Source organism: Camelina sativa, chromosome 1, assembly GCF_000633955.1.
Source record: "Camelina sativa cultivar DH55 chromosome 1, Cs, whole genome shotgun sequence".
In the NCBI taxonomy this organism is placed as follows: domain Eukaryota; kingdom Viridiplantae; phylum Streptophyta; class Magnoliopsida; order Brassicales; family Brassicaceae; genus Camelina; species Camelina sativa.
This window is the reverse complement of record NC_025685.1, coordinates 18,534,408-18,549,753: the sequence shown is the minus strand read 5'-3', so window position 1 is coordinate 18,549,753 and position 15,346 is coordinate 18,534,408. Positions and strand designations below refer to the sequence as shown.

At 34.5% G+C, this 15,346-nt stretch overlaps 2 protein-coding genes and 1 pseudogene across 2 annotated transcripts; 2 read left to right on the top strand and 1 right to left on the bottom strand.

Annotated features, from left to right (window-relative positions):
• On the top strand, positions 2,803 to 6,091 carry LOC104793901 (fimbrin-4-like). Its single transcript, XM_010520325.2, has 14 exons — positions 2,803 to 3,047; positions 3,131 to 3,301; positions 3,395 to 3,615; positions 3,706 to 3,877; positions 3,979 to 4,017; positions 4,090 to 4,158; positions 4,248 to 4,364; positions 4,450 to 4,661; positions 4,752 to 4,919; positions 4,995 to 5,194; positions 5,285 to 5,442; positions 5,528 to 5,624; positions 5,714 to 5,805; positions 5,896 to 6,091. Exons 1-14 carry the CDS (start codon positions 2,961 to 2,963, stop codon positions 6,070 to 6,072), a joined length of 1,980 nt encoding a protein of 659 aa, XP_010518627.1. The 5' UTR covers positions 2,803 to 2,960; the 3' UTR covers positions 6,073 to 6,091.
• On the bottom strand, positions 6,134 to 9,005 carry LOC104793910 (BTB/POZ domain-containing protein At2g04740-like). Its single transcript, XM_010520334.2, has 5 exons — positions 8,447 to 9,005; positions 7,210 to 7,933; positions 7,092 to 7,128; positions 6,889 to 7,022; positions 6,134 to 6,632 (listed from the first exon to the last, which is right to left on the bottom strand). The coding sequence occupies exons 1-5, from the start codon at positions 8,910 to 8,912 to the stop codon at positions 6,281 to 6,283; spliced, it is 1,713 nt and encodes a 570-aa protein (XP_010518636.1). The 5' UTR covers positions 8,913 to 9,005; the 3' UTR covers positions 6,134 to 6,280.
• On the top strand, positions 12,311 to 13,201 carry LOC104793897 (annotated as a pseudogene).

The following is a 15,346-nucleotide window of genomic DNA, read 5'->3' as shown; positions in this document are numbered from 1 at the left end:
TTTTTTTTTTTTTTTTTTTTTTTTTTTTTGTATAATTGATAGTTCAGTACCCTTCGGGCCCTATATCTACCGAAATGGGGTTTTCATGTCATGTAATATGGTCCTCTTCCAACGAAAATTGAACCCAACACCTATCTGAGAGATTTACCATTGAAATTTCAATATGTCTTTCCTCAACAGTTGCTTGAATTTTTTTTATTGGTTTCTTTGACATAAATTTAAAGTTTTTTTTGTCAATACATTTTGTTTCTGCAAGCATCATAGTTTGAGTAGTATCAAATAATGAGACAAATTATTAGTATTTTAAGAACTATTATTTTTGCTTTTCTCTCCATTCTCATTTATGATGTGGATTGGATTGTACGTTTTGGTGATTTGTTCTAAGTTTTAATATATTATAGAATGATAAACGCTTCTACTATGTTATTCAATAATATACACATGCAACATATTGTGTCTAAGAGATGATCGTCTTAGTGCACCTACACACTGTGAAGGAACTTTGATGCCTTAGATATTCGAAAAACCTTTAGACCATCTCATCGGTGACATTTTAGCAGTGTCTTTAAATATTTTAAATATATAAATGAAAAATATTTTAGATTTGTGCTTTCCCATTTGTGTCTGCGCAGAGACGTTTAGATCTCCCACATATGTATGTGTCTTTAAATTTAATATTAAAATATTTTTAAGAGACGATAAAAAAATGACCGAAGATGGTCGACTAGCTTTATTTTATTTTAACACAAACATTAGTAACCATGGCTGATCATCTTGCTTAAAGTAATGTAAAGTAATTACCTTTATAATCTGAAAGATCAACCCAGTACAGATTAGTGATATATCATGGTTTATGTGGTTCAACCATGATATAAGAAGTCTTTTAAGTCTTTTGATTTGTTTTCTAGAATGTTTTTGAGTCTTTACAAATTTTCTAGGATTTTGACATGAAAAAAGCAAAATGGAGCAACTAGAAGGGATTTGGAGCATTTAATCAAAGAAGTCAATTTGGAGTCTGATCAACTGACCAGTGCCGATCGACACTGAAGGAGCATCGATCAACACCCAGTCCAAACCGACGAGAGAACAAGAAATTGGAAGTTTTACAATTCTGCCCAAAGTTTTCCTAAATTGCAACACAAGTCCCTAACGTGTTTTAGGACATAGATATAGTGTTTTTGGGTTTTGTAAACCCTTAAGTTTTATTCTAGCAAGTTTTATATTCTACAATCCTGTGCGATTTTGAGAGCTTTTTGGGAGAGATATCTGAACTGGTTTGAGAGAAGAATTCATAAACTCCCTCTTTACTCTTTTAATTTCAATTGCTAATTATTTAGAATTATGTTTTGTTCTTCATTGAATATGTCTGAGTAGTTTGCTTGTTAGGTTCAGGGTTTTTCACAGGGTTTTTATGATTTATTAGATCTATTTATTTAGGATTCATTATCTTTTCGAGATCTTCATCATAGGTTGTTCTTCATATTAATCCTTGATTGGCCATCTAGAATTAATAACCTAGGAAAATAAATTGATATGAGAATATAATTGATTTTCTTGATAAAACCTTCTGATGAGCAAAATTACTTCTTGCAAAGAGTTTTGATTTAGTTATTTTGTGAACTTATCTAAACCTAATTTTTAAAACTGATTTTTAACCTAGAATTTTACAAAGAGATTTGGATTTTCTAGTTTTAAATTTAGATAATATTTGCAGTGAAAACTGATTTATTTTACAAAAGTGTTTAGAGTTCTAGATCTGATCTTAATTGCTCGAATCCTAATTAATTTATTGATTTAATATTTCATAATTTCCTGAGAAATTTCCTGGACCTAGTTGATCATCCGAATTTACACAGCTTTTATTTAATATTTTGTATTGTTTATTTTAATTCAAATTATTCTGTTTAGCGTAATCATAAAACTCTACAATTTATTGTGTAGTCTTGAGTCATTGTGGAATTCGACCCCTAGGTACTGCAATGACCTTTTAATTTGAAAGAGTAGCTCTACGGTTAAATTTGAGCTTATCAATTAGTGTCTTGGTAGAGACACTTTATAACCTGTGAAACATCTGACGTGTCACCATATCATTGGTAGGTGATTTTTTTTCTCTTCATTTGCAAAAAAGTTAGTGGAACTCTTAAATTAAACTAATACTAAATTTATATTAATTTTAAAGTTAAGCTGTCATTAAAAATTGTCTAATAAGGATGATGTTCTTACACATTTGATTTGAGGCGCATATGTCGTGTGGTGATTGATGGATATCTATGTATATACTTCATAAATCATATCATACAACCAACACATCTGTAATATAAACTGCAATGTATCAAAAAGTTTTAAAACCCATATTTTCATCATTATGTTTGAGATTAAAGATTAAGAAATCTATAAATTACCATTTTTATGGTTGATTTTGAAAATCTATCAAAAGAAATTATAAATTTAAGATTATAAAAGAGTTTTTGTGTGATTTAGAAAGGTTCGTAATTAGGAATGGTTTGAAACACAAGGTTGTGGAAATGCTGGATTTTTGCTGTAATGTTGAGGAAAGAAAAAAATCATAGCAAAAGGTACTTTTTGAAAATACCTTTTTAATATTTGTCAAATACTACAAAAATCTACAGAAATTAATAGAATATCCATTATTTAGATAAAAATGTTAAACCTTTAGATATTTATAAATCTTAAAGAAATAATCTTCTATAAAAAGCTTCTGGAATAACTAATGTATTTATCTTCTTTATATTTAAAAAGGTCATGGTGTAAGTCTCCACATTTAAGTTACCACCACTTTAGATCAAACCAAAGTAAAATTACTCTAATCAACAAAAAAGCATCCAGTCACTCTCTTCCGCCTCTGTTTGATTTCAATCCAACTAGGAAGAACTATAAAAATAAACACACGATCTTTCTCCAAATTAGAGTTGAACAAGAATCATCATCAGATTCAAGAGATGTCTAGTTATGTTGGTGTTCTTGTCTCTGATCCATGGCTACAGAGCCAATTCACACAAGTGAAATTACGTACTCTTAAATCCAAGGTCTCTTCTATATCCTTTTTATTTACCACTTCACACTTTGTAGTATTCTAACATATTGATCTTTCCCCTTCTTTTTTTCGTAGTTTTATTCGACAAAAACTCGATTTGGTCGTGTCACGGTGAAACATTTACCACCAGTGTTTGCAAAATTAAAAGATTTCAAACGCACGTTTGATGAAAATAAGATCAAAACTATATTGGATGAGTCTTATCCCAATCGCTCTGAGGAAGTCGAGTTCGAGACCTTTCTCCGGGTGACTTTGATAATGATGATCTCTAGTCTCTAGATATGTGTGGATCCTATATAACAATATTGTAACCTGTGTTTATTATACAATTTGTGACAGGCCTTTTTAAGTGTGCAATCCCGAGGTTCAAAGGGCGCTTCATCGTTTCTCAAGACAGGAACTACAACGTTCCACCACGCAATAAATGAGTCCGAGAAAGCTTCCTATGTGTCACATATCAATAACTACCTTAGAGATGATCCTCTCTTGAAGAGCTATCTTCCAATCAATCCTACTACAAATGCTTTGTTTGATCTTGTTAAAGATGGTGTTCTGTTGTGGTATTAATACATTACAAACTACTTTTATAACATGGAATTTGTTTAAAGGTTTGTGATGATTCAAATCCTTGTTCTGTTGGTTTTGTACAGTAAGCTTATAAACGTAGCTGTGCCTGGGACAATAGATGAAAGAGCGATGAACATGAAGAAAGAGCTGAACCCATGGGAGAGAACTGAAAACCTTTCACTCTGTCTCAACTCTGCAAAGGCGATAGGCTGCACCGTCGTCAACATTGGAACTCAGGACATTGCTGAAGGGACAGTAAGTATTTTCAAAATACTTTCTTTTCAGTTTCATTTTCTGTTTCTTTTCAGCTTCATGTTCTGTTTTCTATTTTTTTCTTTGCTTCTCTGTCTTTGTAGCCACATCTTGTACTTGGGTTGATCTTTCAGATTATAAAGGTAATGACTGTACATTACTTTGCCGCAAGATGATGAGACATGGATACTAATGTTTGTGTGTTTTCGGTTTAGATACAATTTTTGGCTGATCTCAATCTTAAGAAAACGCCACAACTTGTTGAGTTAGTGGAAGCAAACCAGGTAAATTAAAAGTATACATTTTGAACATTTTTTAAAACCTTTTTGTGGCTGAAGCTAAACTTATATCTTCTTTGTGAATGTTTTTGCAGGATATGGAGGAGCTTATGGGACTAGCACCTGAGAAGCTTTTGCTAAAATGGATGAATTATCATCTTAAGAAAGCTGGTTATGAGAAACAAGTCACCAATTTCTCTTCTGATGTTAAGGTACACTAACTTGTCTCTGATGTGCTTTTTTTTTTTTTGCTTTGGTTCATGTATTCGATTTGTGATGCCCTTTGGTGTTTGGCAGGATGGAGAGGCATATACATACCTGCTAAATGCTCTAGCCCCAGAACACAGCACACATGTGACATTAGAGATGAAAGACCCTTCAGAAAGAGCAAAGAAGGTCCTTGAGCAAGCAGAGAAGCTGGACTGTAAAAGATTCCTTTCTCCTAATGATATAGTTGAAGGCTCTGCAAATCTTAATCTTGCATTTGTTGCACAACTGTTTCACCAAAGGTCACTATGAGGAATGCTAGTAAAGAGTGAGGTTATTATTAGTGTATTATTCTTTTTCTTGGACTAACTTGAAAAAATCTCTGTTTGCAGGAATGGATTGTCTGATGAGAGTCCAAAGATGCCTGCATCCGTTGCTGAGAAGATTGTCACAGACGACGACGAAGAAACTTGTCGAGAAGAAAGATGCTTTCGCCTCTGGATTAACAGTCTTGGTGCTGTGACTTATGTCGATAATGTTTTCGAGGATGTTAGAAATGGGTGAGAGCTTTGTTTCATTAATTGGTTTTAATCTGGCTTGAGAATCTTAAACTCTCCTCATCATTACATTCTCAGGTGGATTCTTCTTGAAGTTCTTGACAAAGTATCACCAGGCTCGGTTAACTGGAAGCACGCGAATAAACCTCCAATCAAAATGCCATTCAAAAAGGTTGAGAACTGCAACCAAGTTATCAAGATTGGGAAAGAGTTGAAATTCTCGCTTGTCAATGTAGATGGTCATGACATTGTGCAAGGAAATAAAAAGCTCATTCTCGGTGAGCTATCTTAATTTCAGAATTAAAAGGTGTGTTTTAATGTTGTAGTTTCAATATAACTTCAGTGACAATCTTGGTCTGTTCTGTCAGCTTTTTTGTGGCAATTGATGAGACACACAATGCTACAAATCCTCAACAACTTGAGATCTCACTGGCAAGGTGAAGATATAACAGAGGCAGATATTCTAAACTGGGCAAATCGGAAAGTCAAGAAAACGGGTCGAACCTCACAAGCCGTGAGCTTCAAGGTAAAGATAAAGAGTCAAAACCATGGAGACATCACCCTAATCTATCTTCATTAAATCTACCAGTATTTGATGGTTACTCTATTAGGACAATAATCTGTCAAATGGATTATTCTTTTTGGATCTTTTGGGTGCTGTAGAGCCAAGAGTTGTAAACTGGAGTCTTGTATCTAAAGGAGAAACAGGTAATGACAATATTATGTTACTATGTGCTGTCTCTCTGTGTTGTTATCAGCATTACAGGTTTGTCTTGTAATTGTCATTTTTTAAGCAGAAGAGGAAAAGAATTTGAATGCAACATACATAATAAGTGTTGCAAGGAAGCTTGGATGCTCAATTTTCTTGTTGCCTGAAGATATTATAGAGGTAAATTAAATATAGCTTCAAATGCACATCTTATGTTTAGTTTGCGCTTTCTCAGACAAAATAATTTTGTTTGTTAACAATGATAAACAGGTAAACCAGAAAATGCTGCTGATATTAGCTGCTAGCATCATGAATTGGAGCCTTCAGCAACAATCAGACACTGAGTTTACTGTCTCTGATGATACTGATGTGAGCTCTGTGACAGAAGAGGTCTCTAATTTGTCAACAGACGATGGATCTTCAATGTCTGAAAGGATGATGTTGTAAAACAAGTTTGATATTTCTTATAAATGAAAAATCAAATCAGAGACTAAGCAAATGGTGCATGTAGTAGAAATGAAGTTTTATTATCAATATCTACATCATGTTTGATCGTTTGTGTATAGAAAGAAAGATTTGAAAGGTTCCATATTAAAATTATGAGGAGGTAAGAGCAAAAAAGAGACTCAAAACTTGGCTTAAGGAAAACCAATAGTCATGCGCTGGTGTCTTTGTAGTCCTCAGCTTCTGATTCGGATATCTCTCGCTCTGCCATTTCCACGAGCATGGCAAGGCGCTTATCAAAAATCAAAGCACTCTCGTCTCTCATGTCAAGCTCTAAAGCCTCTGCTTCAAGCCACTTCTCTCTCAGATCATCAAGGAGATTCCCTTGGTCCGTGGTCATCATGGCACCTGGTGCACTTGGAACTGTGGTTCGAAGTGAAGAGTCCCCTGATGGTGGTGGCAATGTTAGTAGCATTGCCTTGAACTCGCGGGTTTCAACAAATGCCTCGAAATTACAAGCAACCAAGTCTAGGCAGTACTCTCTTATCTTCAATACACCGTACCTATTCCATTCACGTTCAAAACTATACTTGTCAGTTCATATATCATCCATCAATATGTTGCTAACAGAAAAACAAAAAACCCAGAAACGTTTTTAGCACTGCATTCTTAAATCCACTAGAATCAAATTCATCCAACGAGCTACCATTCTAGACCTATACACACCAAAATTTAATGTAGTAACTTCTGTGCTCGACCATCAAATGCAACAAAATTAGCCATCAATTAGAAAACGGATTTAGCTAAGAAAAATCATACATATCTGACAAAACCAGCCACTGACAGAGTTCTGCAGGTGTGGCAGTTTCCAAGTGAGGTAACAAGGCGTCAGCCACAGCACGTTTAAGAGGAAACAGCAAGTAGCGAGATGCAACATCAAAGATCTCCTCAGCCTACAAAATGATACAAATTATCAGAAGTTGAAAGATATAAATATTTCTAAATGGCAAACAAGTTCTTACCTGATTCGGACTGATCTCCTTCAAGCCATCGGTGTACCTGATAATGCTTATAGAGTTAGCCAACAATAATTTTTCTCAACTATTTTTTTTCAGGCCTTTTACAATCACAAAAGCTTACATATACTCAATCATCTTCTCAAAAGCCTCTGCGCTCAAATCATGTTCTTCAAGAAATGGAAGAGTATTATCACCTGGCAAGCCATTAGTTCCCTCATGGAAATCATTCACTCGGGATAATCGTGCTCTGAAGTACTCTGATCTCGAAGCTAGAATAACTTGATGGCAATAGAAAGTTCTTTTATCAACTTTAACACAAACATCAGCAAGACTATCCACAGAATCACCGACTCCTGTGTCCCCAACAAACGATTTCGCAAGGGAAACTCGAAGAATCCTATGCAAAGAAGCAGAAAGCCTGTCTTCAACCGGAAGAGATATACCCTGTAAGATGAACCGTTTCATGGAGTTATCAAGATCTCTATGTGTCTTGTACTCAGCATATCTCTGGTGAATCAGTTCCTTCTCAATAATTTTCTGCAATGATTCACATTTACAAACTTTGCAGATCCTAACAAGATCTTCCATATCATCAACCGATATCTCCAGCCTATCTGAGTAAAAGAAGTGGATGAGGCTACAAAGAGCAGGATACGAAAGCTTCTCTTTCGAGAATCGAACTTCTCTCCGGTCTTTCCATTCATTCTCAAACTTTTGCTTGAAATATGGAGATCGTGCACTTAAGATAACCCTGTGAGCTTCAATAGGTCTACCTTGCACAAAAAACATCACATCCGGTGGGAAGTAATTGGAACTACCAAACTCACTCGGAGAATCTCCTGAAACTGAGATTGCAATTTATTCAGTCCCTAGACCACATCAACAGACGTACACAAGAATGATTCAAGAACTCAACATTCCTAAAACAAACTAGATTAAGAGTGAAATTGTAAAAACGCCAAACTATTTTAGTACACATTGAAACCGATTCAGGAACGCAACTTTCCTAACATTTTGATTCAAAGACTTCAACTTTTTAAAAATTGGATATTGAATGAAATGGTAAACCCAAAAACATCATCTCAGTACACATCTCCGCATACAGAAACAGTTCAAGAATCTAACTTTTTCATAAAAACTGGATTCAAAGAACTCAACTTTCATATAAATTGGATTCAAAGAACTCAACTTTCATATAAATTGGATTCAAAGAACTCAACTTTCATATAAATTGGATTCAAAAAACTCAACTTTCATAAAAATTGGACAGTGAGTGTCATTGTAATGAACGAGAGCAACCCCCAAATTAAGTCCACAGCCTCAAAATTGAGAATTGATTGAGCATTTTGGAAGCATACCAGAAACATCAAGATCAGCATTTGAAGCTTGTTTCAGATAATCTCGATTATGACAACATCCCAAAAACGTTTCCCTAAGTGAAGCTTGCAAAGGACCAAGCGGAGGAGGACGAGCTTCAAAAGCCTTAAGAAGCTTCCGAATCCTCAAATTAAGAGAAGCGTAGTGACAACGATCACCATCAAAAGTATGTTCAGAGCAAATCGCACCGTTCTCTAGAAGCAATCGAGCAGCATCTATGTGACCAGCGAGACAAGCGTAGTAGAGAGCAACAGAGTCCCAACGGTCACGTGCGTTGACGTTGACTCCAGTTTCAAGAAGGTACCGGAGCCTGTCGACGTCACCGGCGCGTGAAGCTTCGAAAACGTCGCCGTTTGGGACTTTTTTTAAAGGTACGGATGGTTTGTAATCTTGGAGGTCGAGGTCGAGATCTTCTAGGTCGGATTCAAGAGTCCAAGATGAGGACATTTTGGAGCATAAACCCTAAAGGAAGTGGTGGTGACTATTGTTTTTGTTTCCATGGCGGATTTGAGCTTTAACGATTTAACGATTTTTTTCTGATAAAGAAGAGCTTCTGCATGAGTCCGAAGGTCTTGTGTAATCTCTTACGTCAACGTGTTAACTTGTTGTCTTGCCTTGTCTCTTTTAAGTTTATTATACTTTATTATACTTTTCCCAAGTGTGGTCGATAGGGCGATTAAGAAGTCAAAAAGCCTACAAAAATCACTAAATCTCATTTTTGAGTGGGTCAATTGTCCCACGTTCATAATCTTGGAAGTAAACTTGAAGGTTTATTATATATTGACGTAAAGTCATCAACTAGATTGTCACCTTAGCTAAAATTGTTTAAGTGTTCGCTTTCTATATACAATTTTTTTAGATTATTTTGTTTGTTTTTTTAGTTTTGATCATTTTCTTTGTATTTCATATAAACAGAATATTTTATTCTTTCATGTTATAATTACTAAACTAATATAACCATAAACACTATAAAAGCATGATTATCTCACATACCCAACAGATGGTCAGAACAAAAAAAAAATGAAAAAAAGGTAGAGAGAGGAGAAAGAAGTGTCTCTGCCTACAGTGTCGTGCCAATGATTCAAAAGGTTTGGGGCGAAATTTTGTAATGTAAAATTTTACAAAACTTAACTAACAATATATCATCTAAAATTTGTGTTAAAAATAAAATTTATAGAGTTTTTGAATCAAATACTAAGAATTATAAAAGATGATAACAAAAAGGTTAATGATAATGATGATAAAGTTCAAATTTATGGTTAAAAACACTGAAACGTTGAAATTAACTGAATAAATCTATAAAAAAATATTTGTCATATGTGGCCTAAAGAAATATGATCGAGGATGTGGCCCAGGGCTATTGCCCCATTTTTTATTACGGCACTGTCTGCCCATATTTATAGAAACACTGAATCTACACCTGTTTTTATTTGATTGGTTACATAAATTAAAAAATAATTACATAATCAAATTCAATTAAAATATTATTAATTATTTTTCTTGACACTCAAATGGAACTATGTGGAATAATCATGCTCTAAAGGTGATTCGGTCATTTTTGTTACAGCCGGCGAAATTGTAAGTGTTTTTTAAGGTAAGCCGTTTGTGTTCGAAGTTTTTGAGGCAATGGTAACACACAACTGGTGTTGTAGTACAGTTGAAATGTGAACCGGAAATGTTACGAATCTTTGATCAATTAGTGTTAATTAGGAATCTAATCTGATATATTAGGAATGTGAATGTCTCTTATTTATACTTTATCAATACAAAAACCAAAAGAACTGTATACAGTAACTCTTTTTATTGAAAAGTTACTTTTAAATAAATATCATGAACATTTCTAGGGAGAGATAGCTTACGTATAATAAAGATGATAAGCTACTCCATTAATTTTCAGCTGTGGTGATCAAAACTCATGCATTTTTTTGGGTAATTGTTATATTATAAAAAATTTCGAACTAAAATAAATTTTCGCCCAAAAGGTGATTTCCTAACATAAGCTGGCAGCCAGTATGGACACAACAGAAATTTAAGTCAATACACAAAGATCAAAGCATTTTTTTTTAAGTGAGACACAAACGCAAAGGGTCATTGTCTAAGGGAATATGGCTTCCCAAAGCCATAGAACGGTTTCCGTAAACTCTAATTCAGCCTGTTGAACCTCCTCCTTGTTATAGTTATACACAAAAAGAACTTTGTGACCTCTCGATCTAAACATGTCAAGAAGATTGGCAAACTCCGCTTCTTGTGCGATGGTATTTGAGACAATCACTAAATTGTGAGGAGCAGGCGAGGGATTGTCCAACATCCACGTAGTGTCATGTAACATCCACACAGCGTTTGTTTTACCGTTAGAAACTATTATACAATATCAATATGGTGGAAATTAATATTTTTTAGATTTAGAGAGACTTGTAGTAGTATGTAAAAAAAAAAATGGTGAAGGAAGGAAATCACTATCGGAAAGAAATCTGATTCCGAATTCCTTTAGAGTTTTCCACCGTACAATTCGGTATCCTATAAGCCGCAGAATGAGAATAGAAGAAGAATCAAAAACAACCAACAAGAAAACCCTTCTTTCTCGAGACCTTATTTAACATTATCATGAAGTGTCAAAAGATCGAGACCAATAGGGAGCGGGAAGTCCGTTAAATCCAAGAAGAGCCATGTCGTCCTCGAAACTACTTCGCCTGCACGAAAACAGAAAAATGCATTCACGAACAGAAAAAGACCCATCGATCGATTAAATCCACTACGAATCAGTATATATTATACATATTACCAAATAATAAACAATTTTGAGCGAGAAATCTTTCACGGTGATTTTCGCATGCATGGTTTAGAAATAATAATTTGTTAAAGAAGTTTGAGGAATAATCTATTTGAGCTAATGTGGGGAAAACAAGTGATTTTTCCTTCAAAACTATCGAAACAAGCTAGATAGAGCCCAAACTTTAACTACGATATATATTTCCCCAAGATAAAGTTGGAAACCTATGTCCTATTTTAATCATTATATACCAAATAAACCTTACCCAGCTAAAATAATAGTAAACCAAAAGACCCAATTTTAACCCAAATTACAATTAGTTAACTACAAAACCAAGACAATTTTCTCGAGAACAACCAATCAGTCTTTCCCTTATCACCTTGTTCCTCACTTCAAGTCAGTTTTTGAGATATAAAAAAACAGTCAACTATGCCAAATCAAACAGATGAAATAGAGAGATGAATAACTTCGAACAGATAGCATCGTTGAGTTCCAATTGGTGATAAGTCCTGTTTTATAATTGTGAACAAACAAAAATTATTAATTTATCATCTATATAAATTTAGTTTTACAAACTCGCTAATGTGGAAATTAAAACACACATTTTTTATAGATTAAGTAATATATATTCGTTTTAAAATATTCAAGTCACAACATATGCAGAAAAAATTATGCATTTTATTAACCATAAGTATTATATGAAAATTCCAAACGATTTATAAATAATAAAAAAGAAAGATGATAGGAGAATCAAAATTTGAAATCTTAACAAAATCTTCGAAATTTAGTTATTAAAAATAATTATATTGTTTATTTGGATATAAAATCTTAGTTTTTGAAATTCTGATTGGTTTACATTTTTTAATAAAAGAAATATATTTTTTTATATTAGAGAAAAAATATATATTTTTTTCTAGATTTTTTAGCTTTTTTTAATTAATTATCTTTATCTACTTAATTAACTAAGCTTAATTTTTTATATATTTTAATGTTAGTTTCATGTTTGTACTTCCCAATTAATATGGTAGGATATAGAGGAATAAAACTTCCAAGACTTGTCTCCAATTGATCAACCATGTCATATGATTACCTGTTCAAATACCTAATCATCGGAGACACAGGTCAATCATACCTTGTTCTCCAAGTTCTATCCGTGGTTCAGGTGTGGGAAAAACGTGCCTGCTTCAACAATTTACTGACAAGAGATTCCAACCAGTCCACGATCTAACCATTGGTGCTGAGTTTGGTGATCGAGTGGTCACCATCGGTGGTCGGTCAATAAAACTTCATATTTGGGACACAGTATGTACGCTCTCCCCTTTATCTTCTCTATCGATATCGAAATTTTATTTTATTTAAGTAACATGTAATATATTCTAAGCAACTTTTAGGTTTTCATATATTAGTTAGATCTAAAAAGTCTCTGTGTTTGGTCTGTTTTAGTTTCTAGGGTAAAAGTTGGATTCGTTGTTGTGTATGATTTGAACAAGTTTGGTGATGTTTTTCTAGGCTGGACAAGAGACTTTTAGATCCATCACAAGATCATTTTATAGAGGAGCTGCGGGAGCGTTACTGGTTTACGACATCACCAGGTTCTGATTTTTCCATGATATTTCTTTATTCTTGTATACATTGTAGCTTTCACTGTTTCACATAATCACATTTACACATAACTTCGCTGATGTCCGTGTGTAACATTGTGTGTGTCTTTTTTCTAATTTTGTTGAATTGGTTGGTCTTGAGGAATTTTAGTATATATTCTTGTCTCTGGACTTTGGAAAAATGAAACTCAAATCTTACAAAATTGATGATTTCGTAGGAGAGAGACGTTCAACCATGTGGCGAGTTGGTTGGAAGATGTTCGGCAGCATGCACTCATAACATGAGTATTATTCTTATCGGACACAAATGCGATCTTGTTCACAAAAGAGCTATTAGCCAAGAGGAAGGAGAAGAGTTTGCATAACATGAGTATTATTCTTATCAAAAGAAGTTTCTTCTTTTTTCTTTTTTTTTTTCTTTTTTTTTTCTTCTTCTTCTTTTTTCTTTCATTTTTCTTCTTATTCATATCACACACTAAGCCAGCCAATGTGATTTGCAATTCATTTGATCATGATTTTTACAGTCACCGGGGATCAAGATCGGATATTCACGTCCTCGAGGTGAAATTGAAGGAAGAGTTTTACAGCTAGGTGGTGGCTGTTGTAGTTAGTCCCAAAAATATAAGATTTTTACAACGAGTACTAGTAGGCGTTTATTTGGTGTTACATATGATTAAATCAAATCAATACAATAAAACTTGTATGTTTTTCACCAGATCATGACACATCAGCTTTAAAATTTAAGTTGGTGTTGACACATCATTTAAAATCAAAATCCAATAGAATTATAACAAATATCCACATCAGCATTTTTAACCGGTAATAATCATTGTCTATTCTATGTCACTTTCCCTCTATTGAGAAAACCTAGCCACTCGAACCTAAACCCACCTTGAAGAACTTGATCGAGCATGTAGGTTGAAGCTAATACAAAGCATAAATATTAAGGAATCATATATTTAAGGATGAAGCTTCGTGGCACTCTAACTTCAGAAAATTTGCCTATGGCTACGGCAAAGGCTTACCCTATGATCCCTGCGAGAGTGATCTCCATGTTGTCTTCTCACAAAGTAAGTGTAGTTTGCGTTTCTGAAGTTTCAGTATATAACAACCCGTCCCGTGGACCTCACTAGCCTCACTGCTAGCTTGCCCCCATAGGCCCAAAGCTGGCCCTGCAGGGCATCGATCCTAACCCCTCACTGTGGCAAATGGAGGTCAATTGGTGGCAACTTGTCTTGTGGGAAGGTTGATAAAAGGTGAGGACTAGGGTTCGAAGAACGCCTGGCGCACCAATAACCTACTGTGGATTTAGATGAGTAGTTCCATTTGCCATGGTGAGGGGTTAGGATCGATGCCCTGTAGGGCCAGCTTTGGGCCTATGGGGGCAAGCTAGCAGTGAGGCTAGTGGGGTCCACGGGACGGATTGTTACATAGTATCTCTAAATGGGTGTTTCTTATGCCTTTTTGTTTGTACAAATTGTAGATATTATGAAGTTTTTGATGTCAATCTTACTCGAGACAAGAGGACTGGTAAATCAGGGTTTTGCGTCTGTTGCGTATGAAGATCAAAGAAGTACCACTCTTGTTGTTGGTTATTGAAGCTCTTCTTTTTATGACTCTTGCACATTGTGTTTATGTGCATTTCGGTGTTGTAATTTATTGATTTGAATGGAGCTGAAGTGTTGGCGCAGGTCATTAAGATGGATAACCATTGTGGCAAATATGCTAAGTGGGAGGAAGAGGATGAAGAGTATGCAGAGCTTTTGAAAGGGGAGAGTGTACTCGTGGGGTTTCTTGCATCATGTTTACATGCAATCGATCTTGAATAAACTCTTTTATGTCGTGAGGTTCACTAAGAAGCAATAACTTGGATTCTAAATAAAGATGGACATCCTCATTCACATGCAAACAATCTGTAGTTCTCCACAAACATTCGTAATTAGAAGTTTTGACAGTTCTTCACGATAATTCAATCAAACTTAAAAGCTAATTCAGTATCATCAATGCCAAAAGCTAATTGGCCTGAGCTACTACTACTTTTTAATGAACAATTGTAAAGAATATGAGATTGGACAAGTGAATTATTCAACAATTTCGAATCTTTTTTGGAGAATAAATCGCTTATCCTGTTTTGGAAATGAGAATCTGAGCAAATCTCTGTTTTTGAGTGGGTTTGTATATATTACACTATTATAGTATAACTCTATAAGCAAAACCTTTAAATGAGCCAGAATTTTGACTATGGACTTTAGCAACGAAGCTCATTCAGTTAATTACACAACAACATTGCTTGAATTAAATGTTAGCGTGTGTGGCACACTGTAGCCATGGAACTTTTGTTGCTCGTCTAACTTATAAGTTGTAAGTCGTAACTCGTCAAAGTTAATCGAAAAAAGAAGAAAAAAGCTCTCTCTCACTCTAAGATCTGAGAGAGCGAAAAACTTCCCAGTTAGAAAAACCATCCGATTTTATAATATATTTATCTTTCGAATTATATTTTCGGTTTGGTT